Source organism: Apodemus sylvaticus, chromosome 4, assembly GCF_947179515.1.
Source record: "Apodemus sylvaticus chromosome 4, mApoSyl1.1, whole genome shotgun sequence".
Taxonomy (NCBI): domain Eukaryota; kingdom Metazoa; phylum Chordata; class Mammalia; order Rodentia; family Muridae; genus Apodemus; species Apodemus sylvaticus.
The window spans coordinates 149,974,452-150,002,421 of NC_067475.1; the positions used below are offsets into that span (position 1 = coordinate 149,974,452).

Below are 27,970 nucleotides of genomic sequence, written 5' to 3' on the forward strand. Positions count from 1 at the left end.
GGATTTCTGGGCAAGACTGTAATGCTGTAACTTAAAGTCTTGTCACTAGTGCCATATGAACACTGGACCTGTTACCTACAGGGTCACAAGTCTGGAATTGTCTTACTAACTCCTTCCAACTCCTTCAAATCCACACTGAGTTTTTAGGACCATCATGACCCAATCCCTTGCCAAACTTCAGTAGCCATTTTCTAACAGCTCAAACTTCTAAACAGAATCCTGGGTGGTGCTGGCTTCATATTAGTGAAATAAGCAGCCACAAGATAGCTATGGTTGGTTTGGAAGCGTTAAAAATCCCTAGCACTGTGGTGTGCATGCATACCTGTAATTCAAGCACTCGGGGCCTGGAGGAGGAGAATGACAAGGTTAAATGAATGCTTGAATTCAGGTTATTCTTGGTTGAATATTCCACTATGTATAGGGCTGATTCACAACTGTTTGGTTTATCAGGACAACTAGGAAGTGTGTAGGTACAGAGTAGACAATAAGGGTTAGAGATGGAAGGAAGGACATGGAAGGGAGGAGGACAGGCCAAGAGCTGAAATGAGAAAGGGAAAAGGACAAAGGAGATGAAGTTGGATACCATGGATTAAATAAAGCAAAAGAGAAATGTAGAAAGACAAAGAAACAAGCATGCAGCTCCAGCCATGTTGAAGTTGTACTCTGTTCAGAGAGCAGGAGAATAACCCAGGCCAAGTTGGTCTGTTACATCAAGGCGGGTCTCCAAATGTTGTCCTTCAGGAGTTCTAGCCAGGACTCCCTAAATCTCTCTTGGTTCTTGGTTCAGATGCATATGTAAAGAACTACCAGATGGGGTTTCTGTCTGCACCCTGAGCTGATCCCATGCCACAGCATTCCATGCCCAAATACCACCAGGAGACAGCTGGTCTCCCAGGAGTATTGACATGCCTGTGAGCACAGGTAAGACCACCACCTTTGCTCAAATTCCAGGCCCAAGAAGGGCCCGACAGGAGCCATTAGGACATAGGAACCAAGGAAAAGCCCAGACAGGATCCTTCCTGTTTCCATCTGCACCCTGGAGCTGAACCTGTACCACAACTCTCCATACCTAAATTCCTCTGGGAGAGAACTGGCCTCCTAGGAGTACTGACACATAGGCTTGCAGGAGGAACAAGCCACAGTCAGAGACAGCAAGACCAGCTAACACCAGAGATAACTCCAGATGGTGAGAGGCAAGGGCATGAACATAAGCAGCAAAAACCAAGGCTACTTGGCATCATCAGAACCCAGTTCTCCCACCAAAGCAAGTCCTAGATGTCCCAACACACCAGAAAAGTAGGACTCTGATTTAAAATCACGTCTCATATTGATGATAGAGGACTTTAAAAAGGACATAAATAATTCCCTTAAAGAAATACAGAGGAACACAGGTAAAGAGCTAGAAGCCTTTAAGGAAAAAAAAAATCTTTAAAGAATTAGAGGGAAGCATAACCAAACAGGTGAAGGAATTGAACAAAACCATCCAGGATCTGAAAATGGAAATAGAAACAATAAATAAGTCACAAAGGAAGACAACCCTGCAGATAGAAAACCTAGAAAAGAGATCAGGAGTCGTACATGCAGGCATCATCAACAGAATACAAGAGATAGAAGAGAGAATCTCAAGTGCAGAAGATACCATAGAAAACACTGACAACAGTCAAAGAAAATGCAAAATGCATTTTCCTAACCCAAAACATCCAGGAAATATAGGACAAAATGAGAAGACCAAACTTAACGATAATAGGTATAGAAAAGAGCAAAGATTCCCAAATTAAAGGGCCAGTGAATATCTTCAACAAAATTCTAGAAGAAAACTTCCATAACCTAAAGAGACAGATGCCCAAAATATATGCCTTCAGAACTCCAAATAGATTGAACTAGAAAAAAAATTAATCCTGTCACATAATAGTCAAAAGACCAATTGCACAAAACAAAGAATATTAAAAGCAGTAAGGGAAAAAGGTCAAGTAACATATAAAGGCAGACCTATCAGAATGACACCAACTTTTCACTAGAGGCTATGAAAGCTAGAAAATCCTGGAAGATGTAATACAGACCCTAAAAAACACAAATGCCAGCCCAGGCTACTATACCCAGCAAAACTCTCAACATAGATGGAGAAACCAAGATATTCCATGACAAAAACAAATTTACACAATATCTTTCTACAAATTCAGCCCTATAAAGAATAATACATGGAAAACTCCAATACAAGGAGGGAAACTACACCCTAGAAAAAGCAAGAAAGTAATCTTCTCTCAACAAATCCAAAAGAAGATAGCTACATAAACATAAAAATAATGTCAAAAATAACAGGAAGCAACAATCACTATTCCTTAATATATCTTAACATCAATTGACTCAATTTCCCGATAAAAATACATAGACTAACAGACTGGATACGTAAACAGGACCCAGAATTTTGTTGCACATAGAAAACGTACCTCAGTGTCAAAGACAGACACTACCTCAGAGTAAAGGGCTAGAAAACAATTTTCCAAGCAAATGGTCCCAAGAAACAAGCTGGAGTAGACATTCTAATATCAAATACAACCAATTTTCATCAAAAAAGTTATTAAAAAGGATAAGGAAGGATAGTTCATACTCCTTAAAGGAAAAACCTACCAAGAGGAACTCAATTCTGAACATCTATGCTCCAAATGCAAGGGTACCCACATTCATAAAGCTCAAAGTACACATTGAACCTCATACAATAACAGTGGGAGACTTTAACACCCCACTATCTCATCAGTGGATAGATCATGGAAACAAACTAAACAGAGAAACAATGAAACTAACGAAAGTTATGGACCAAATGGATTTAACAGATATCTATAGAACATTTCATCCTAAAACAAAAGAATATATTTTCTTCAGCACCTCATGGTACATTCTCCAAAACTGACCATATAATCAGTCATAAAACAGGCCTCAACAGATACAAGAAGATTGAAATATTCCCACGCATACTATTAGACCACTACTAAGACTGCTCTTCTATTGCAACAAAAAATCAGAAAGCCTACATACACATGGAAGCTGAACAGTGCTCTGCTCAAAGATACCATGGTCAAGGAAGTAATAAAGAAATTAAAGACTTTTTAGAATTTAATTAAAATAAAAGGACAACATACACAACCTTATGGGACACAATGAAAGCAGTGCTAAGAGGAAAACTCATAGCTCTGAGTGCATTTAAAAAGAAACTGGAGAGAACATACACTAACATCTTTACAGCATACCTGAAAGCTTTAGAACAAAAAGAAATAAATACACCCATGAGGAGTAGAAGGCAGGAAATAATCAAACTCAGGGCTGAAATCAACCAAGCAGAAACAAAAAGAACTACACAATTAATTAACAAAATCAGGAGCTGGTTCTTTGAGAAAATCAACAAGATAGATACACCCTTAGCCAGACTAACCAGAGGGCACAGAGACAGTATCCAAATTAACAAAATCAGAAATTAAAAGAAAGAGATAACAACAGAAACTGAGGAAATTAAAAAAATCATCAGATCCTACTACAAAAGCATATACTCCTCCAAACTAGAAAATCTGCGTGAAATGAACAATTTTCTAGACAGATACCAGCTACCAAAGTTAAATCAGGATCAGATAAACCATATATACAGTTCCATAACCTCTAAAGAAATAGAAGCAGTCATTAATAGTCTCCCAACCAAAGAAAAAGCCCAGGACCAGATGGGTGTAATGCAGACTTCTATCAGACCTTCAAAAAAGACCTAATACCAATACTCTTCAAACTATTCCACAAAACAGAAACAGAAGAAACACTACACAACTCATTCTGTGAAACCACAGTTACATTGACACCTAAACCGCACAAAGACCCAATAATGAAAGAGAACTTTAGACCAATTTCCCTTATAAGACCCATGCAAAAATACTAAATAAAATTCTCACAAACCAAATCCAAGAACACATCAAAAACTATCATTCACCATGTTCAAGTAGGCTTTATCTCAGAGAGATAGGGATGGTGCAATATACAGAAATCCATCAATGGAATCCACTTCGTAATCAAACTCAAGTAAAAAAAAAAAAAAAGACATTATCATTTCATTAGGTGCTAAAAAGCATTTGACAAAATTCAACATCCCCTTCATGTTAAAAGTTTTGATGAGATCAGCAATTCTAGGCCCAGAACTAAACATAGTAAAAACATTATACAGCAAACCAATAGCCAACATCAAACTAAATGGAGAGAAATTTGAAGCAATCCCACCAAAATTAGGGACTAGACAAGGCTGCTAGCTCTTTCCCTATCTATAAAATATAGTACTTGAAGTTCTAGCTCGAGCAATTAGACAACAAAAGGAGTTCAAAGGGATACAAATTTGAAAGAAAGAAATCAAAATACAACTATCTGCAGATGATATGTTAGTATACTTAAGTGACCTCAAAAATTCTACCAGTGAACTACTAAAACTGATAAACAACTTCAGCAAAGTGGTTGGATATAAAATTAACACAAACAAATCAGTAGCCTTACTATACTCAGAGGACAAGCTGGCTGAGAAAGAAATGAGGGAAATGACACCCTTCACAATAGTCATAAACAATATAAAATATCTTGGTATGACTGTACCACAAGATCTGTACCAAAGATCTGTACCACAAGAACTTCAAGTCTCTGAAGAAAGAAATCGAAGAAGACCTCAGAAGATGGAAAAATCTCTTATGCTCGTGGATTGGCAGAATTAATATGTTAAAAATGACCATCTTGCCAAAAGCAATCTATAGATTCAATGCAGTCCCCATCAAAATTCCAACTCAATTCTCCATAGAGTTAGAAAGAACAACTTGCAAATTTATTTGGAATAACAAAAAACACAGGATGGTGAAAACTATTCTCAACAATAAAAGAACTTCTTATCCCTGACTTCAATCTATAGTACAAAGCAATGGTGATTAAAAAAAAAACAAAAAACAAAAAACAAAAAAACCTGTATTCTATCGGTACAGGGACAGTCAGGTAGATCAATGGAATAGAATTGAAGACCCAGAAATAAACCCACACACCTATGGTCACTTGATTTTTGACCAAAGAGTTAAAACCATCCAGTGGGAAAAAGACAGAATTTTCAACAAATGGTGCTGGTTCAACTGGAGGTCAGCATGCAGAAGAATGTGAATTGATCCATTCTTATCTCCTTGTACAAACTTCAAGTCCAAGTGGATCAAGGACCTCCACATAAAACCTGATACACTGAATTTAATAAAATTTATAAAAAATTATAAATAAAATAAATAAAATTTAATAAAATTTAATAAAAGAGAAAGTGGGGGAAAGCCTTGAACACATGGACACAGGGGAAGAGCATAATAGCTTATGCTCTAAGATCAAGAATTAACAAATGGGACCTCATAAAATTGCAAAGCTTCTGTATAGCAAAGGATACTGCCAATAGGACAAATTGGCAACCAACAGATTTGGAAAAGATCTTAACCAATCCTACATCTGATAGAGGGGTAATATCCAATATATACAAAGAACTCAGGAAGTTAAACTCTAGAGAACCAAATAATCCTATTTTTAAAAAATGGGGAACAGAGCTAAACAGAGAATTCTCCACTGAGGAAACTTGAATGGCTGAGAAGCACCTAAAGAAATGTTCAACATCCTTAGCCATCAGGGAAATACAAATCAAAACAACGCTGAGATTCCACCTCACACCAGTCAGAATGGCAAAGATTAAAAATTCAGGTGACAGCTTGCAAGGATCTGAAGACAGAGGAACACTCCTCCATTGCTGTTGGGATTTCAAGCTGGTACAACCACTCTGGAAATCAGTCTGGCAGTTCCTCAGAAAACTTGGCATGGCACTTCTGGAGGACCCTGTTATACCACTCCTGGGCATATACCCAGAAGATGTTCCTACACGTAATAAGGACAAATGTTCCACTATGTTCATAGCAACCATATTTATAGTAGCCAGAAGCTGGAAACAATTCAGATGCCCCACAATGGAAGAATAGATACAGAAAATGTGGTACATTTACACAATGGAATACAGTTCAGCTATTAAAAAATGTTGAGTTCATGAAATTCTTAGGCAAATGGATGGAACTTGAAAATATCATCCTGAGTGAAGTAACTCAGTCACAAAAGAACACAGGGTATGCTCTCATTGATAAGTGGATCTTATCCCAAAATTTTGGAATACCCAAAATTCACAGACCATATGAAGTCCAAGTAGGAAGACCAAATTGTGGATTCTTCAGTGCTTCTTAGAAAGGGAAGCATAATACTCACATGACAAAATATGGAGACAAAGTATGGAACAGATATTAAAGAAAAGGCCATCCAGAGACTTCTTCACCTGGGGATCCATCCCACATACACTCAGCAAACATGGACTGTACTGTGGATCCCGGGAAGTGCTTGCTGACAGGCGCCTGATATGGCTGTCTCCTGAGATGCTCTGCCAGAGACTTACAAATACAGAGGCAGATGCTGGCAGCCAACCATTGGACGGAGCACAGGCTCCTCGATGGAGAAGTTGGAGAAGGCACTGAAGAAGCTGAGGGGCTTTGCAGCCCCATGTGGGGAGCAACACTGTCAACTGGCTAGCCCCCTGGGTCTCCTGGAGACTGGACCACCAACCAAAGGGTACACATGGAGGTATCCATGGCTCCAGCTTCATATGTGGCAGAGGATGGCCTTGTTGGACATCAGTGGGGGTTGAGGCCTTTGAACCCGAGGGTGCTCAATGGCCAAGTGTAGGCAACACCAGGACGGGAAGGTGGGAGTGGGTGAGTGAGTTGGTGAGCACACTCATAAAGGCAGAGGGAGGAGGGATGGTATAGGTTGTTTCAGAATGATTGACTTTGAAATCTCACACTCTGGTAGCATGGTGCCAGGATTAGGCAGAGGCCACTGAGAGAAGGCTACATGACTCTGAGTGACCATTGCAAAGAGCTGAGCTAGCAACTCACTTTCCTTGGACAGTCTCTCTCAGGTAAGCGTCATCCTTACTTTTCTATTACTGAGGCGCATTCTTAGGAACCCATTCCCTCACTCAGAGGAATTTACCTCATATTTCTATAGCCAGAAACAAGATGGGTTGAAAAGAGTGGCCAGAAGCCCTTTGAGAATTTGATTCTGCCTGTTGACTTTGATTCTAAATACCTGGTTGTTACCTTTTCCAAGCAAGCTGGAAACAGAAGTTAAAAATCCCATAGAAGGAAAAAACGATGTCTGAGAGAGAAAGGGAAGATGAGCCTTAGGATCCTAACTTGCTATCCAGAATAAGCCTGGCCTTCCTGTAGCCAGAGCACAGGAAGGAAATGTCAAGCTCAAATTACCCACAGATTGGGCTATTTAGCCTTTTGTTTCCTCCAAATACAACATAGTATTTATTTGTTGGCAACAGCATTCCAAGCACTTGCTGGTTATTGAGGCTATTAATACTGGGTATCTTCATGGGTCTTGTTGGGTGAGAGAGTTTATATGCATAAGAAGCCACACTGCATTTGTCTGCTTTGGCACAAGATAGTTTGTGTAAAACCAGCTCACATTTGCTGAATGATTGATGTTCTAGAAACTTCTGCATGACAGAAGTGTCATCTGGTCCTCAGCAACTTAGAGGTCAGAGGAGACATGAAGTCAGAGAAAGGGCAGGGGGAGGGAGTTATATTGTATTGTCATGCCTCTTGGTCTCAGGTGACACAGGATGAAAAGTCAGGGAATTGTGGTGACATGGGACAAAAGACTGGAAAAGGAGGAGGCTCTGGTCCTGACACTCCTCTATTTTTGCTGCTCAGGAAGGCAGGAGACTTCATACTTCAGAAGCCACTGACTGTCAGGGTATCAAGTGGTCCCACCAAGACCTTTAAGTTCTCTAAAAGGTATCTTACAACAAAAGCAATAGTGTGCTCACTTAAAACCAGGTAATACATTCCCAAAGACCTCTCAATCAAGGATGTTGAGGACAGTGATTAGGTTATACTATGTAGGGTGAAATTGATATAGAGTGGTATCACCATTCTCTAGAGTGACAGGACTTAATAGTTCTCCCACACATATGTGCAAATATGTATGATATCTATCTATCTATATCATATATCTATATCTATCTATCATATATTATCTCTCTTTCTCTCTCTCTCTCGATATATATATGGATTTATTGGAATGACTTAATAGGCTGTGGTCTAGTTAATCCAATGACTTGCTGCAAACAGAAACTCTAAGAATCCAGTAGTTGCTCAGTCCCCATGGGCTAGATGTCTCAGATGGTCTTCAGCATATGCTGGAAACTCAAAGAACTAGGCTCTAATGCCAGTGAAGGAATGGATATGCTAGTAAGGTGAGGGTAAGCAGGCTACCCGTAAGCCAGCCTCTGAGCCAGCCTCTACCTCTAAGCCAGCCTCTACCTCTAAGCCAGCCTCTACCTATTGCACAAGCTTCCTTCTCCCATGTCCTTATATAGGCGTCCAGCAGGAGGTGTGGCCGATTAGAGGTAGATTTTCCCAGATCCAAAGATCTGGATTAAATGTATGTCTTTCTACTTCTAAGATCCAGATAAGAAATGGGCTTTTCTATTTCAAATTTAGCAAATACCCCTCACAGGTATGTCCTCCATTTCTGAGTTTTGGTTAATTCCAGATGCAATCAAGTTGACAACCAAGAATAGCATCACAAATGGTATGCTCCTAGCATACTCCTCATTTAGACTTAGATGATTCCCATCACAAATGTGCTGCGTAACTTTGTTTACTGATGGTAGTTTGAATGAAAATGGCCGATAGCAAGGTCGTGAAGAAAGGAACGTGAGGTGGTGGAGCCATTTCTTCCACCTTCCGTGTCTTCATCCCTCGAAGAACTCCCTGCAGCTGCATGTTGGGCCAGAGTATCCGGAGGCTCACCACCTCCATGGTTCGTTGCAGCCACTATGAGAATGATCCAGGGAAGAAATTGCCATTTTCAGTGGAAAACAAGTGGTGGTTACTGGCTATGATGACTGTGTATTTTGGTCTGGGTTTGCAGCTCCTTTCTTTATAGTAAGGCACTGGCTACTTAAAAAAAAATAAGGGTATTTAGTCCATCCTTTTAACAGAATGAAAAAAGTTTAAGATATATGATCTGAATATTGTATTAAGCTATTGAACCTTTATACTAGGAAAAATTGTAAATAAACTAATGACATGAAAGAAAGAAAGAAAGAAAGAAAGAGAAAGAAAGAAAGAAAGAAAGAAAGAAAGAAAGAAAGAAAGAAAGAAAAAGAAAGAGAGAGAGAGAAAGAAAATGGTCAATATAGGCTCATAGGGAGTGGCACTATTAGGAGGTGTGGCTTTGTTGGAAGAAGTGTGTCAATGGGGGTAGGTTTTGAGGTTTCAGATAGTGAAACCAGGCTCAATCTCTCCCCTCCTCTCCCCTCCCCTCCCCTCCTCTCCTCTCCTCTCCCCTCCTCTCCTCTCCCCTCCCCTCCTCTCCCCTTCTCTCCTCTCCCCTCCTCTCCTCTCCTCTCCCCTCCCCTCCCCTCCTCTCCCCTTCTCCCCTCCCCTCCTCTCCCCTCTCCCCTCCCCTCCCCTCTCCCTACTCACCTCCCCCTCTCCCCTTTCCTCCCCCTCCATCCTCCCCTCCCCCTTCCCTCCCCTCCCCTCTCCCCTCCCCTCTCCCTACTCACCTCCCCCTCTCCCTTTTCCTCCCCCCTCCATCCTCCCCTCCCCTCCCCCTTCCCTCCCTCTCTCTCCCTCTTTCTCCTCTCCCTCTCCGTCCCTCTCCCTCACCTCTTCCTCTCTCTCCCTGTTGCCTGCTGATTCACATATAGAACTCTCAGTGCCTTCCCCAGCACCATGTCTGCCTGCACACTGCCATGTTTCCTGCTGTGATGATAATTGACCAAGCCAGCCTCTACCTATAAGCCAGCCTCAATGAAAGGTTTTCCTTTATAAGAGTTGCCATGGTCATATTGTCTCTGAACAACAATGAAAACCTTAACTAAGAAGTTGGTGCCAGAATCTGAGGTATTGCTGCAACATGTCTGATCACGTTTTTGTTGGGAGGAATTTAGATTTGAGGATTTGGGATTAGGGAAGCAGTTGAATGCTTTAAGCAGAGATTAATGGGCCATTTCTAGTAGAAGCATTGAAGGCAATGATAATGAGGCAGATTTAAACTGTAGGGGTCTGATTCAAGAGGTTTCAGAATGGAAGAATAGTAATATGTAGCCTGGAGAACTTTCTTGGAATATTTTGGTGAAGAATGTGGTTGCTTTCTACCCTTGCCCAAAACATCTGCCTTAGGATAAACTGAAGAGTTATGGATTAACAACTTTAGCAGAGATCACCTAACAGGCTAGTATTGATTATGTTGCTTGGTTATTAGTGGCCACACTAATGGAGATCTATTATGAAGGGTGCAAACTGAACAGAAAGAAATACAAAATGTACAGTTTTAGAAGAAAAGTGGCCCCAGGAAGTGTAAACAGATTAAAGGACAGCCTGATGCTAAGTGGAATGAAGGGAGTGGTGACCTCACAGCCAGACCCCACACAGCTAAGTTTACAACTTCTGAAAAAGAATCAAAGAACGTTTAGGGCTGGCACCGGTAGCACACATCTTTAATCCAAGCAATCAGAAGCAGAGACTGGCAGATCTCTGAGTTCAAGGCCAGCCTGGTCTACAAAGCAAGTTCCAGGACAGCTAAACTTAGGTAAAGAAGGAAACCATCAAAACCAGGAAGCTGATGAAGATGTCATTGATTTAGTAGGCCATGTTCCAAACCCAACCAGCAACAGAATTGGACAGCTTCAGTCACTTGGATCTGGCTTTATAATCAAGGATAGAAGAAAGGGGTTATCGATTCTCCCTCTGTGTCCAAGGAAAACCTTTGAGGCCAGGCATGTATGAGGGGTGTCCCTGTGTGGAGGCCCACAGAGGCCATTGCATGAAGCTCTGAAGGTGAAACTTAGATTGCCTTAGAGACACCAAGATGTTGGAAACGCTGGAGCTATGGGATCCCTGAGGAGAGTTGTTAACAGGGAGTGGAACCAGATCCCTGAGGAGAGTTGTTAACAGGGAGTGGAACCAGCCCAAGATTAAGAAGAGTGTTTCAGTCAACAAAGCTAAAAGGAGTTGTAGATCTGAAAAAGCACTTTGACATTAGACATAGAGTTGCAGAGTTTAGAGTTTGTCCTGCTGATATTTGGTCTTGCTTTGATCTAGTATTTCCTCTTATGCCCCTTTTCCTCCTCTTTGAAGTAGTAATGTATATTGTGTACAATTGTGTGTTGGAAGTATGTGATCGTTTTATTCTTTTCATTTTGATTTTTACAGAAGTTACAGTTTAGAGATTGCCATGAATCTGCAAAGATATTTTGGACTTTTAAACATGGCTCAGACTGATAGACTATGGGGACAATCCTGGAGTTGGACTGAATGCATTTCTGCATTATGACACAGCTACAAGCCTATGGGGCCGGGGAGTGGAATGTGAAGGTTTAAATGAAAATGGCCGCCAAAGGCTCATAGGGAGTGGAGCTATTAGGAGATGTGTCTTGGAGTAGGTGTGGCCTTGTTGGAGGAAGGATGTGACTGGAGATGGACTTTGGAGTTTCAGATGCTCTATCTCTCTCTCTCTCTTCCTGCCCCCAGCTGACCCAGATGGAGAACTCCTGGTTCCTTCTCCAGTACCATGTCTACATGCACACCACCATGTTTCTTGCTGTGATAATGCACTGAATCTTTGAATCTGTAAGCCAGCCCCAGCTCAATGTTTACATTTATAAGAGGTGCAGTGATCATGGTCTCTCTCTTCACAGCAATAGAAACTCTAAGACTCTATTTGGAAAAAATATATGTCAACTGTTAACTTTGTTACAAAGTAATGACTTTAGGCAATGTGAGAAAGAGAGGGAGTGGCTTCTGAGCAAGCCTTAGAGATGGAACTGGAGAGCCACCAAATCTCTCCTGTATGTAACCATTGTAAAGAAACCTAATTGCAACTCTCCCTTAGAGAAGCCCAAGGTGTCCCAGCCCGTATGCCTGACTTGTCCTAGATCCCTTTTCTATTTTCAGTGAGTCTGAGCTTCACATTTGGTTCTTCCTGAAATTCATTGTCTTCTGAAATTCAGGTCCTACTCTGTTTGGTTGGAGGTTTCAGAAGAGAACTCTTCAGGAGGCTGCCAGTGTGGTGTGGCTCTGTGTCTCTACTGCTGGCAACACAAGGATCAGTCACAGCCTAGGCTAGAACTAGGTTTATTAACTTCCAAACCAAGTCTCTCTGTGCTTCAGTGTGTGGGGGGAGAAACCTCAGTGACTGCACAGTTTGAGCCAAGTTTTAGTGACTCTAGAACTGTCAGAGATGTGACACTGGTTTTCACTTAACAATATATATTTAGCAGCAATTGACTATAATTTGGTGGGGTGGGGAAAAGAAGCAAAGAAAAAGAAGATGGCATTTTATGCAACATTATACAAAAATTCAACAAGCATTTGAAAGTGAAATATTACATAAAGAAGTAAGACAGGCTCAGGGAAAAGCAACACGTCCTCGCTGCTCTGCCATTTTCGAAATGGTGTGTGGTTTCTTTGGTACGGTGAGATAAAGGGATGAAATACATGAATACAGAGGTGATTTTGGAACTCATACAGCCAAGCACACAGAGCTGTTCCTTAAAGAGTTCTATCGAATTGGGTGCTGGGCTTTCCAGTGGAACTTTAGACATTAGAGATGCCTGTAATTCTTCCTGTGATTCTCTTCTCTGACTGACTCATCCAGGCAGGTTATATACAGATCATTTTACAAAGAAAATGGCCAGTGTACTGTTTGGGGCTAGCTAGGTCAGGTTCGTGCTGATCATCTGTCTCAGTTCTAAGATTTAATTAAGGTAGAGTATTTTCGTCATTTTAAAGCCAATCTAGCAGCATGCATTAAACCCAGCCACTCCTGTTTTTACTGGTCACTTTTCAGTCAATGTCATGTCTCCTTTAGATCTTATTTCTGTAACCATTTTAAATAGCAACAAAGAGCTCTGCAAACATAAATTCCTTCTCAACCGCTCTAAGTGCTTTGCTTATGACGTTTGTGGCAAGCCTGGCTATTGTGTTTAGTTAAGAGGGAGAAAAATGTCCTTTCTTCTAAAATAGTACAACTTTAGTCTATGAGGGATAACATCTGGCTCATCTTAAGATCAGACTCATAATGACTGTCCACTGCCACCATCTAACCTCATGAAATCAGCATAAAACAACTCTTCAGGCCTTTATTCATCAAACTGAATGCTTTTCATTAGGATTCTACTCAAAGAGAAAGTCTGAGAAAATTATGTAGCAATCATCTTCCCCTTAACCTAAAAATAAAATACAAATGTGAATCCGTTCACAGCATTTCATGTTTGCCCCTCCCCCACAGCCACCCAGTGACATGGTTGAACCAAGATGAGGAGCTGAGGACCCCCACGGGCACGTCATCAAGAGTCTGTGCAGTAGCTTCGAGATCCTTCTCTGATTAGCTGTGTTTTCTCATTTGTATTTGTAGGCTGGAGAACAACTGGAAAGCCCATATCTGGGGAGGAAAACAGAGAAACAATAATCAAAACTTTTTTTTTTAAAGATTTATTATATGTAAGTACACTGTAGCTATCTTCAGACACACCAAAAGAGGGTGTCAGATCCCATTACAGATGGTTGGGAGTCACCATGTGGTTGCTGGGATTTGAACTCAGGACCTCTGGAAGAGCAGTCGGTGCTCTTAACCGCTGAGCCATCTCTCCAGACCTCAAACCTGTTTTTAACCACATTCCTTTGGTAATGGGGCAAATAGTAATGTTTTGGTAAAATAACAAGCATGCTTATGAGACATTACCTGAATCTCTCCTGTGAATTACAGAATTATAACTAAACCTGGGTTGTACACTGCTCATTCCTGGGATTCCATTTCCCATGAAAACTACATGCATGAAATATACGGAGGAGAGTCCTAGAGTTTTGTAGTTCATAGCTGTATGGCTGGCTCTTGTTGGAGCAGAAGTTTAAGCCTAGGGCTTGCTTTGGTGGAGAACTTAAGGGGAAGTTTAACACCTAACTAGTGTCCAAGGCAGCCACACTCCCTCTTCAATCTATATGAAGCTCCGCTCTGGTGCTGGACTGAGGAAGCTTCCTTAAAAATGTTTGAAGACAAACCAATAAGCACACAAATTGCCAGCCCATGTCTTTTCAGTACCCATGTTTTCTATGAGATACCAAGATAATCATTAACCATACAGTTGTTCAGTGCAAGGTATACTCTCAGGAACCTAGCAGAATGAGTTCACATTTGACCAAGCACAAAGGGATCCCTATAAAATGGCAACAAACCTGAGCCCATAGTAAACATACATGCACACTCATATGGTTGCCCATGTACAGAAAGAGAGGCAGAGAAGCAATCTACACTGAGCAAAAGCTCTAGAGTAACATCAAAAGATGAAATAAGATTCAGAGAGGCTTCCATTTTTACATTTATCAAATACAAGTGTATGAAAGAATTATGTATTAAAGATAACAGATTTTGAAAATAAAATTTTAGCAATCGAAGATTCTGAAATTACATTAAAAAAAACTAATGAGTTCTAAAAGACTAAAAAGAGAATTCATGAAGTAGAAGACCTATTTGAAGAAATTATTCAGAATGCAACACAGACACAACGAGAAAATATGGTAAGAGATTAAAAAGTATAAGAACAGAGTGCTAAGACTTAGCCTGCGTCTAATAATATGCTTTGCAGGAAGAAATGTTTTAAAAAGAAGAAAAGTAATGTTTGAATCCACAAGGTTCAAGAACCAACTGAATTCCCCTACAAACTAATATCTCTTTCTTCTTTTGCTTGCTTTCATCTTTGGTGGTATTGTGCATTTGTGTGCAGGTGTCTGTTTATGTGGGAATACATGATTGTGTGGACAAGTGTATGTGGAAGACAGTTGATAACCTTAGGTAATATTCCTCAGGAGCCATCTACCTAGGTCAGCCTTTGCCCTCACATATGTGTATGTACACATATACGGACACTGTATACACATGTGTACACACTCTACTTGCATATAAGTGTTCAACCTTAGAAGTAAATGAAGAGATAAAAATTAGAGCCATGGCACTATACCACACCCTACACCAGACTGACACATATTTTTCAGTCACTCAGTGCCCAGAATCAGCAAGAATGTGTGTTTCTGTACTCACATTAACTCTTAGTAGAAATATAAATTAACCCTTCAGCTTTTCTGAACTGCTTGGTGCTACTTAATATATTGTAGATGTCAATAACCTGTGCCTATGGGATTCCATTCCTGTGTACAATCACAAACACCCCTTAGCATTCGTGCACCAAGATCTAAGTACAAGAACATTCCTATCAGCTGTGCGCAATCAAACTGCTACTCAATCATCAGCAGTAGAATGAACACTGCATTATAAGATGCTTTTTAAAAGAATATTATAATGGTGAAAATAAATAAATGAAATCCACAAAATGAAATCCAGACAAAATAGGAACTGTGGCTTGGACAAGGAATTTTAGAATGATCCAAACGTGAAGCAAAGTGAGACTGATGGAAAGTGGGAATATGGTTGCCCTTCCATTCTGCACACCCACCTAAACCTGTGGCGGAGTGAATGCCTGCCCCTGGACCCAACAGCACCCCCCCCTCCTAAAAGGCCTGCAAACCAGGAACATAGGACCCAGGAAACCTGATCTAACCTGGGACACAGGAGGCCTGCCCTAACCAGCATGCAAACAAATCACTATATAAACAAACAAAATCACATGCTGGGCCAGTCAAATGCTGAAAAGCCTTTGACAAAATCCAATACCCCTTTAAGTTAAAAGTCTAGGGGAGATCAGAAGTTCATGGCACATACCTAAACATAATAAGTGCAAACCAGCAATCCAACATCAATCAAATTAAATGGAGAGAAATTTGAAGCAATCCCACTCAAATTAGAGATGAGACAAGGCTGCCCACTCTCTCCCTATCTATTCAATTCAGTACTTGAAGTGCTAGGTAGAATAATTAGACAACAAAAGATCAAAAGGATACAAGTTAGAAAGGCAAAATTCAAGGTATCACTATTTGCAGATGATATGATAGTATATATAAGTGACTCCCAAAATTCTAGCAGAGAACTTTTACAGCTGATAAACAACTTCAGCAAAGGTGCCACGTAGAACATTAACTCAAGCAAATCAGTAGCTTTCTTCTACGCAAAGGATCAATAAACTGAGAAAAAAGGTAGAGAAACAACACCATTCACAAATAGCCACAAATAATATAAAATATCTTGGTGTGACTTTAGGCACACAAGTGAAAGATCTCTATGACAAGAACTTCAAGTCTTTGAAGAAAGAAATCAAAGAAGACCTCAGAAGATGGAAAGATCTCCCACGTTCATGGACTGGCAGGATTAATATAGTAAAAATGCCCATCTTATCAAAAGCAATCCCCATCAAAAGTCCAACACAATTCTTTACAGACATGGAAGGAGCAATTTTTAACTTCATATGGGAAACCAAAAGAAAAAAAAAACAGGGTAGCTAAAAACAATTTTGAACAATAAAAGAACTTCTGGAGGAATCACCATCCTTGACCTCAAGCTGTACTACAATAGTACAATGATGCAATAGTACAATAGAGCAATAATGAAAAAAAAAGTTGTGCTTCTCTTTGGGGAAAGGGGATGTGGCGGGGGGGGGGGGTCAGAAAACAAATGTACAATTCACTCTCTTTATTTGACAAATATCTCCTAGGACCAAAACAGGATCCAATGGGGCTACTCATTGTTCATCCCCCATGTCCTGGCGACCACCAACCTGTTTTTTCCTTCACAAATTCAACTGTCCTGAATTGTTTTCCCTGACTGGAAACACAGCAGTCTTGGTTTTTGTACCTAGCTTCTTTCAGTTAGCACCACACCCCCAAGTTTGTCTCTCTACAAAGTGTGCCCGTGTGCTTCCCTCCGAGTCTCTGCGGTTCCCCCTTGACTCCTCTCCCTCTCTTGGAGCTGTTCCTGGTACTCTACTGCTTCTCAGGCAGTCTGTCAAGGCACTGTACCGCCCCTGCTGGTCATATTGCATTTTGACAGGTTGAACGTTTCCTTGAATACACAGCTTGGTTCCAAGCTCTTTGCAAATACTGTCTTCCGTGAGGCTGCTTCACTAACTCAGTGGTAAAACTGTTCTGTAGAGGACCATCCTATGACTCCACCTGCCTGGCCTGGCCTGTGGAACACCATTCACTATCTTGTCTGCAGGACTGACAGAGAGACTGTACCAAATATTTCTTGTATCAATACTCATCCCTTCAAATGTGTCCCATTTCCACTTCTTGCTCTTCTATGTTTCTGAATTAATTGTGACTTTGCTGGGAGAGCTATAAAAAGCCTAAAACCATGTCACTCCCCTCCTGTTCACTTTCCCAGGCTCTGTGTTTCTTCTTTGATAGGTTTATTGTCCCTGCAAATTGCATGTATCTCTATGTGTTTCTGTGCATAGTATTTTAATATTAGATATATAAAGATGTACTCAGTCCCCTCCCACACACACCTTACTGAATCTTGGCAGCTACACCGTGAAGGTGCACTTGGAGCCACCTTGCTGGGGACAGCTCTGAGCTGCTGATCTGCACCACTACCCTGGCCTGGTGCCTTGATGCTCCATGATGTCTTTGTATGAAGCATCCCAGGTTGCTAGTGATTAGTTTTATTTTTATTTATTTAATTAATTAATTAATTAATTAATTAATTTTTTGGTTTTTTGGATTTGGTCTTTTCGAGACAGGGTTTCTCTGTGTAGCCCTGGCTGTCCTGGAACTCACTCTGTAGACCAGGCTGGCCTCGAACTCAGAGATCCGCCTGCCTCTGCCTCCCAGAGTACCGGGATTACAGGCGTGCGCTGCCACCGCCCGCCTAGTGATTAGTTTTCTTCCACTGTTCTTAGACATTGGTTGCTTGCAGGGAAAAGGAAACTGAATGAGGGTGCAAAGAGAGGGAGGATGAATTTCCATCTCTCTTGGTTGGCTTTTCCTGGCGTGGCAGATGTGGTGAATGCTCAGCAGCACGTGTAATACACATCTCTAGATCTTGGCAGAAGACAAAGCCATGTGGAGCCAGAGTTTATGGAGGCTCTATCCAGGTGACTGGCAACAACAACTAAGCAATCAACATTTTTCTGAACTCTGAATCATACATTTTAGATCCAAGGTCAGCACTATAAAACCTTCTCTCTTTTAAATACTCTGCTCCACCTCTTTCCATAAAAAGAAAGCTGTTAATTCACAAGAGATTGTTAGTGTTTACCTAAACAGTTTTGTTTGGATTTATTCTTTTGGCTTCAGCATAGAAGGGGAAAAACTGAATTTAGCACTTGCATTTTGATCTGTGTTCCCAGAATGTTCAGAAATGACTGGCTACAGTTTAGACTTTTGTTCAAAATTCCACACAGTGGAATATGGGAGGGTAGAGGAAATAATATTTCATAGTGCTTCACTGGTGTGGTTTTATTATTTCAAGGGCTAAAATTCATGGAAGTTTCAAACTTGGAGGGCACTTTGAAAAAGACAGGAGAACCCATTTGTGACTTTTCTAACTGTCAGCAAATATTAAAGCTGGCACCATTTTGAATTGTCTGCCCTTCATTTTTTAATCATGGTAGTTGGGTAATTTATTTAAACATTTCAACATTGTCTAAAGAAATAGAATAACTCAAACAACTTTCTCCCTTCTACTAGCAAATCCTACTTAGTACCACCACACATGAACAGAGACTTATATCATGTTTACAACTTCAGAGACTCTTATTAGTACAACAGCAGCAAACAGCAGGAGAAGCTGAAATGCATGCACAAGAAAAATGGCCAAAGACAGTTTTACAAGGAAATCAGTCTTGTGATGCTACTAGTTTGTAGCATGTACTTTTGTCTACTGCTTTGAGTTCCTATCGAGTATCATGCGCACACCTGCCCAGGAGCTTTCTCAGATCCATGAACAGAAAACATGCACATAGAAACACATATACACACACTCATACACACACTCATACACACACACACACACACACACACATACACACACACACTCATACACACACTCATACACACACACACACACACACACCATACACACCAGTTAATCTTGAAATGCCTTGACTAACCATTAGCTGGGCACTCCTAATCCTTCCCCTGCTACCCCAGGCCCAGTCAGGGAAGTGGCCAGAGCCCACTTACCCTGAAACTCACAATGCTGGTTGGCTTTTCTTCTCTACTACTGTATCCCCTTCTTCTCTTCCCCAGTCTTCTGATTTTCTCTCTGCGTCCTACCTGAGCAACCCTCAGTGTCCTGCCCCATGCTCAGCCACTTGATATTGGCATATTTATTAATAGATCAAAATTCAGTTGGGAGCAATGACCTTCAGTGTGAGTAAACACACATTCCAGATCAAAGCATCAGAACCACCCTCTACACCCCTCCTTTCCTGTCCAATTAAAAAACAAAACAAAAAAAACCCCTCTTCTCTTCTCTCACTCAAATAGAGCAGAACCATAACAATCATGTAAATTACAAAGTATGATATACAATTAGCATCTAGTCCACCATATTTGTCAATTAGATAAAGTTCCATATCATCACCCCTAACTTAAGATTTATAATTCTATCACTGAATTATGTTTACATTTTAGCCTATAACACCATCTAACAACTATGTTTTTACTTCTACTTTGTACCTTTAATGTTAAACAATTAAGCTTGCTTATGTATCTGTAATTAGTCTTCAACCCTGTCAGAAATCTGAGAATGAGTTAAATATCACCTGAGTATATAGGCAGCACCACACATAGCTTCTAAAACTTAAGTTGTAGAGACAGCAGACCGCCTGGACAGTCCCCTAATTTCTTATAACATTGGAGCACCTGTTTTCAGCCTTCTGGTCCAGGATCATAAAACAGACTATATGAAGGACTAGCTTACTCTGTATTGGCAGAGCTTAGCAGTTGACTATTCTACATAGTGTGTCCTTTCCCCAGACAGTATTTTGTCTTCAGATAAAATAGGCCTATTCAGCCCCATGGCTACCTTGCCACAATAAGCAAGCTCACCTGGAGGTGAAGATGCTCAATTCTGCATGTCAGGAGCAGACATGTCTCATTATCAAATGATCCTTAGTAATGAAATAACATGTCTTCTGGTTTCTGCCTGCACTGGGAGCTGATCCTGGGCCACAGCCCTCCATACCTGAATATCACCAGGAAAGAGCTGGTCTCCTCGGAGTGCAGACACACCTGTGAGCATAGGTAAGACCACCACTTCCGCTCAAAGGGACCTGCCCAGAACCCTCAGGACACAGAAAGGGAGGAGCAGCCTGAGAAAGAATCCTTCCTGTTTCTGTCTCTGCTGGAAGCTGATCCTGTGCCATAGCTCTCCATATCCAAAAACAATTGGAAGAGAGCTCGTCTCCCAGGAGTACTGACTCACAGGCTCGCAGGAGGGACAGGCCACAGTCAGAGACAGCAAGACCAGCTAACACAATAGATAACCAGATGGCAAGAGGCAGGAGCAAGAACATAAGCAATAGAAACCAAGGCTACTTGGCATCATCAGAACCCAGTTCTCCTATCACAGCAAGTCCTGGATACCTGAACACACCAGAAAAGCAAGACATTGATTTAAAATCACATCTCATTATGATGACAGAGGACGATAAGCGGTATATAAATAACTCTCTTAAAGAAATACAGGAGAACACAAGTAAAGAGCTAGAAGCCCTTAAAGAGGAAACATAAAAATCCCTTAAAGAATTACAGGAAAACACAACCAAAGAGGTGAAGGAATTGCACAAAACCATCCAGGATCTGAACATGGAAATAGAAACAATAAATAAATCACAAAGGGAGACAACTCTGGAGATAGAAAACCTTGGAAAGAGATTAGGAGTCATAGAAGCAAGCATCACCAGCAGAATAGAGATACAAGAGATAGAAACAAGATGCAGGAGATAACATAGAAAACATTTACACAAAAGTCAAAGAAAATGCAAAATGCTCCTAACCTAAAACATCTAGAATATTCAAGACACAATGAGAAGACCAAACCTAAGGATTTAGGTATAGAAGAGAGTGAAGATTCCCAACTTAAAGAGCCTGTAAATATCTTCAACAAAATTATAGAAGAAAACTTCCCTAACCTAAAGAAAGAAAAAAGATGCCCATAAACACACAAGAAGCCTACAGAACTTCAAATAGACTGGACCAGAAAAAAATTGCTGCTGTCACATAATGCAAATGCAAAAAAACAAAGAAAGAATATTAAAAGCAGTAAGGGAAAAAGGTCAAGTAAAATATAAAGGCAGACCTATCCAAATTACACCAGATGTAAGTCACCTGGTGATGTCATACATCACCTGGGCAGATGTCATACAGACCCTAAGAGAACACAAATGACAGTCCAGGCTACTACACCCAGCAAAACTCTCAATTAGCAGAGATGGAGAAACCAAGATATTCCATGACAAAAGCAAATTTGCATAATATCTTTCCACAAATCCAGCCCTATAAAGAATAATAGATGAAAAATTCCAACATAAGGAGAAAAACTAAACTCTAGAATAAGCAAGAAAGTAATCTTTTTTCAACAAATCAGAAGAAGATAGCTACACAAACATAAAAATACTATCAAAAATAACAGAAAGGTCTGGAGAGATGTCTCAGTAGTTAAGAGCACTGACTGCTCTTCTGAAGATCTTAAGTTAAAATCCCAGCAACCACATGGTGGCTTACAACCATCTGTAATGAGATCTGATGCCCTCTTCTGGACTGTCTGAAGACAGCTACAGTGTACTCACTTAATATCTCTTAACATCAATGGAGCCGGGCGGTAGTGGTGCACGCCTGTAATCCCAGCACTCTGGGAGGCAGAGGCAGGCGGATTTCTGAGTTCGAGGCCAGCCTGGTCTACAGAGTGAGTTCCAGGACAGCCAGGGCTATACAGAGAAACCCTGTCTCGAAAAAATCAAATCCACAAAAACCAAAAAAACCAAACCAAACAAAACAAAACAAAAACATCAATGGACATAATTCCCCAATAAAAAGACATAGAAGAACAGACTGGATATATAAACAGGACCCAGCATTTTTCTGCATACAGGAAACCTACCTCAGTATCAAAGACAGACACTACCATAGAGTAAAGGGCTGGAAAACAATTTTCCAAGCAAATGGTCTCAAGAAACAAGCTGGAGTAGACATTCTAATATCACGTACAATCATCTATCAACAAAAAGTTATTTAAAAGGATAAGGAAGGACACTTCATACTCATCAGAGAAAAATAATCTACCAAGAACTCTCAATTCTGAACATCTATGCTCCAAATGCAACAGCACCCACATTCATAAAAGAAACTACTAAATCTCAAAGCACACATTGCACCTCATGCAATAATAGTGGAAGAATTCAACACCCCACTCTCATCAATGGACAGATCATGGAAACACAAAATAAACAGGGACACAGTGAAACTAACAAGTTATGGACCAAATGGATTTAACAGATATCTATAGAACATTTCATCTTAAGATCAGGAATTCTAATCCTAACCTAAACCTAATAAAAGCAATATATGGCAAACCAGTAGCCAACATCAAACTAATTGGAGAGAAACTTGAAACAATCCCACAAAAATCAGGGACTAGAAAAGGCTGCCTACTCTCCCTACCTATTCAATATAGTACTTGAAATTCTAGCTAGAGTAATTAGACTACATAAGGAGGTCAAAGGGATACAAATTGGAAAGGAAGAAGTCAAAATATCACTATTTTCATATTTTAGCATAGAATACTTAAGTGACCTCAAAAATTCCACCAGAGAATTCCTACAGCTGATAACTTCAGCAAAGTGGCCAGATATAAAATTAACACAAACAAATCTGTAGCCTTCCTATACTCAAAGAATATCTACTTTGTAAAATAACAATAACCAGTCACCCAAATACAAGGAATCATACATCTTTGTGCTGATTAGGAGCAACAAGAAATTATTTAAAGGGGCAGAGAGGAGTAGGAAAATTAACAAGTTGGTTAGACTTAAGAAAGCTAGCTTTAGTCTGTTATCCAGTCTCTGTATGCTTTGAAGGCTCAGAGCTTGACTGAAGTTCTGCCTGGAGCCATCTGAAAGGTTGCATGAGGCCAAATGATCAGGAATCAGCAGCAATCCCAAAGCTGTTCTGGAAGCAAGTCACTGGACAGCATCAAGAGACAGGGGCTGAAGAGCAGGTCAGTTCAGTATCTTTGAGGATACATCTTGCCAACACTGGACATTTTGTAATACATGAATCTCACAACCAAAATTTTAGGACCATTAAGATTTTCATATGGACTGTGCAGGATGCACAGGTGAGATAAAGATGAACTTTTGATTCTTGTTTGAGCAGGTGAAGGACAAGTGTCTTTTTATTAGTTAATTTCTCAATAGCCATTTGTAATAAATCTTCGTTCATGCCATATAAAGAAGGGTTCAAACAATCTTAAGGATTCCATAACCAATAAGGTTTGTAGTCTCATTTTAGTGGAAGTTTTAACTAGAGACATTTTTTACGGTTACTGAGCTGTTTCCATGTCCAGGAATCAGCAGATCAATTTACCTGTCTTGTTTGATTTTCTCAAACTTTCTGAGATCTTCAGGTGACCTTTCTCTGTCATATTTGGTCCATATCACTCTGAAAGGGATCCAGCGCCCTTTCTCCTTTCCTGTCAACACAAAACAAAGCCTTTCTCCAAAATAGCATGTCCTTGGTCCAGTAACTGGAAATCACTGAGGGTATGGCTTGACTGCTCTCCCAGAGGAACTTTAATACAACCACCAAACTCATAACCATACTCATTTTGATAATAAAAAATTTGAAGCAATTAAAGAAATCTAAACAAATATATATTGTCTGTTGAGACAGTACTTCTACTATCCCCTGCCCCAACCTTCATGACATCAAGGCCTTAGTTATTTATACATCTGTGTAAATTTGAATCCACCCTACTCTGGAGATTAATAGCTCTGTGGGTACATATTGTGGTATGTCCCCTTCTCTATATTTAATTCTCAAGGCCTAAGTTTCTACTGTCTGAGTTAGGCTAGGCTCCCTACCTCCTCCTGTTTTTGACCTAATCTACCTTTTTTAAGATCAAAATTCTCAATATTTATATATCTCTATTTAACTTTAATTAAATTCCCTTCTACTTGCTTATAAACCTAATTTTTATTATACTAGGCTGATGATCCCAGAAATCCTGTACCAACCAGTTTTAGATATCTCTAAATCACTTGTTCATGTGTTTTCCCCAACTTCTCTGTTCTGTGGAGCTTAATACTTGCCGCATCTACCATCTGGATCTCTGCCTCTCATCTTATGCTCTTTGTATCAGTTTTGAAATGCAGATTGAAATTCCCAAGTGGCTCTGGCAAAATCTGTAAATTCCCTTCTATCCTTAAAAACAACTAAGTCAGATTTATAAATCTCTGACCTTTATTTATCTGGTGGCTGGAAGCAGGCTACTTTTTACTCTGCTGCTCATTGCTTCCCTCCTAGCACCCAGGGAACCAGCCAGCCCATTTGCACAGCAGGAGTTGCCAGCTTCTCCAAGCTGAGGCTCTCCTCTGCAGTGCCTATGTGCCTGTGTTTTAATTTTTCACACTGGAGTCACATGACTCAAATACAGCATTCCTTCTCCTCCAATCTCTTCCAACCTGCTTTTCCCTCCCAACTTCATGTGTACCTTCCTTTCTCTCAACCCATGGAGAGCACATAAGACTCCCATATGTACATGGATATAAGCCCATCTATTAGAACAGCAGCTCTCAAACTCTGGGTCTCAACCACCTTGAGATTGAATAACTCTTTCACAGGTGTTGCTTAAGACCATCAGAAAGCATAGATACTTCCATTATTATTTATAACAGTAGCAAAATTACAATTATGAAGTAGCAACATAAAAAATGTATTGTTGTGTGTCAAAACATGAAGAACTATAAAGGGTTACAACACAAGGCAGCTTGAGAACCACTGTTCTAGAGCATGATTCAATCTCCCCAAGGCTCATGGATCATTAAAGAAAGGTTGGAAAGATGTAATAGTCAGAAGTAGTGGACTTTGTAGGGAAACAGTATTTTCTGGGCACGACAGGCCCATATGAGTTCACAGAGGCTACAGCTGTATTTATAAGACCTGTACAAGACTGAGCCAACCATGGAGAATGGGGAAATACCATGAAGTCCCAACTCTTATTAACTTCTGTTCTCTCTTTCGTTGGTATTGTAAGGTATAAGAGGGAAAAATTCAGCAGTTGTTAGCTTTTTTCTGGAGGGAAAATATCTTGATATTAGATTTATTCATATTTTATCATTTCTGAATAAAGAAATAACAGGAGGAAGAAATGTGTCTTTCATTAAAATCAGTATGCACAAAAGAATAAATTTCCAGCTATAATCTTTATTTATGGGTCAAACTTCCAAGCACAGGATAATCAGATATGTAGCACTTAGATAAATAGTTACTATAAACTGCTAGTTCCCATATTAATCTACACAGTATTCTATTATACCTCAGTTAAAACTCCCTTCTTTCCCCTTCCTAGGGAAATGTGTTCAGTACCACTATCACTTGGACAACAGACTAAAAGCACAGCCTCCAGAGTCTGTTTTTTCCTTTTTACAAGTCTTAATTTATATTAAAATTGTCAGTCTGTTATATGTCTCTGAATTAGTGGAATATAAATATGAACCTAACTATTGCAACTGACCACAAATGAAGCATAGATTCTCACAATCAGATGTTATGTGAGCAATGGGGTTCCAGCCCACAGTTAATGAGACTTAGGCCACAGAGACCCTTAGCAATACAGAACCTTCTAAGAGTCCATGTGTATAGACCTGAAACAAAAGTCATTTTTATCAAAACCAGGAAAAGCATTGACTCTTTCCATGTTGACCTTTTTCATGATATCTCTTTCTGACAATGGCTCCAAAAAAACATATTAAGTTATTTGGTTAAGAGAAACACAACTGAAGCTAAGTTTTGCTTAAGTTCAATGGGACTTAATTTTGTGGTTTCCAGCAAGCAGTGTATAGCTAGGTTTTGCTACCCACACAGGTGTAGAAATGGACCAGAGAATTTTCCTATAGCTCACTATGCCAACCCATGTGCTGGGAGAACATTAAAAATCATGCCAGAAACTATGACACATCATCGGAATGTATCCTCTGGGCTCTGAGCCCAGGAGGATCAGGTGTTGTGACATCAACATGGTCTGATATGTACAGAGTAAAATAGTTGTCTGTTTCTTCCAAATCTTACATATACAACACTGTTAACATGAGCTTTGAAGCTAGATGAAACTATTCAAATTCAATAATAATAATAATAATAATAATAATACAACTAAGTTTTGGTTGAATAAAGTAGAGAAAAGGAAGAATTGTTTTTATATTTTCTTCAGAAAATTATACAGTAAATTTATGTTACATGGATATAAAATCAAAGAATACACAACCATAGGACAATACCACAGACAAACTAGGTGGTTAAATGATTGATCCGCCCCTCCCCTCAATTTTGTGACATACACATGGTATTTGTCCACTTTTGAGCTCATTAATTTGTTGTGATTGCTTTCATTTAAAGCACATACTGATATTCAGAACTCTAAGAACCATAAAACCTGGGTCACCTTAGCATAAAAATCAAATGTTTATAAGTAAGAAAAAGCTGTTTCTTTGTGTTAAGGATTCTTTAACAGTGGTATAAAATTACCGATCTGACCTCTGCAATGCAGTTGGTAGTCCGGGATGTCAGAACAGCCAGCAGAACACAGACCCATGACCAATCACCCAGCAGGGAGGAGCTTGGGGGAGAATCTGGCACCTTGTCTACATTTCTGTTCCAGAAAAAGAGATCTTCCACCAAGGTCTACTGAAATGACCTGCTGGAGGGCTTTCATCTAACTTAAGGGAATAAGGGAAACAAATCTATTCTGGTAAGTGTGGAGCTGGACTGGGGAGATCTGGATTCAATTCACCCTGATTTAGGCTTTCCTACTACAAATGAGAAGATAGGAAGAATTAGAAGTGCAGCAGCTTGCAAATAAGATATCACAATGACACCCTTGACTTTGCATTATGACTTATAAATTATAAATAATGAAAAATCAGGATGAAAAGTAAAGACGATGTCACCATAGCCACTGACTGTCCATGCTCCCTGTGCTCTGTCCATGCTGAGCATTAGGTAACTGATGACTAAGGTGAGATCATGTGGTCACATGATCTGTCATGTCCTGCTGACAGAATAAGGACCAAGTGGATACACTGCCAAGGACCAGCCTCAGCTTAGAGAGGGGTTCTGAGACAAGGGGTGTCTGGGAGTGGCAAAAACAAAGGACTTCAAGTCAAATCGTGGGTCCAAGCTGGTGGCCTATCCTCTGCTTGAGGCAGCTTCCCAGATTGTTTTCTCTTTGTTCAGCTTTCTTGAGACAGTTCTCCAAGCAGTCCTTTCTTGCTATTCTAACAAATTTCCCTGGATAGCTCATCTCTTGAAGATCATAAGTCCAGTCTTACTTTATGTATCAATCCAGTCATTTACTCCAGGTTCTTTTTTGGTTATTCTATGAATCAGCCTCTTGTGAGCCCAGCCCCTTGATTCTTAGGAAGCAGCGAGCACACATTTCTTTTTTTAACATTGCAAAAGGACTCAGAGGTCTGTTTGCCTTTGTTAATCAGAAGTGATGATGCTAGTTAGATGGGACCCTGTCATGAAATTACCATTTCCACCACACCTCTGGATTTCCCTGCCTTTCCCTGTCTGACTCAATATCATTCTTTTAGATTTGTGAAACCCCTCATATAATTCATATTGCATTCTTATTTTTTGCATAGTTGAGAAATGAGATATTTTCAAACTCACGATTTTAGAGTTCTTTCCCACAGCCT

The 27,970-nt window shown here is 40.2% G+C and overlaps 1 protein-coding gene and 1 pseudogene across 1 annotated transcript in view; one reads left to right on the forward strand and one right to left on the reverse strand.

Moving 5' to 3' along the window:
- Window positions 1–8,868: 8,868 nt before the first annotated feature.
- Window positions 8,869–9,062, forward strand: LOC127683745 (cytochrome c oxidase subunit 7C, mitochondrial-like; annotated as a pseudogene).
- Window positions 9,063–13,406: 4,344 nt separating this feature from the next.
- Dnajc5b (DnaJ heat shock protein family (Hsp40) member C5 beta) overlaps window positions 13,407–27,970 on the reverse strand; it is a 49,375-nt gene continuing 34,811 nt past the window's right edge. Inside the window, exon 4 of the mRNA XM_052178795.1 lies at window positions 13,407–13,539. Coding sequence (XP_052034755.1) covers window positions 13,445–13,539 — 95 coding nt within the window. The 3' untranslated portion in view covers window positions 13,407–13,444. The remainder of the gene's footprint in view (window positions 13,540–27,970) is intronic.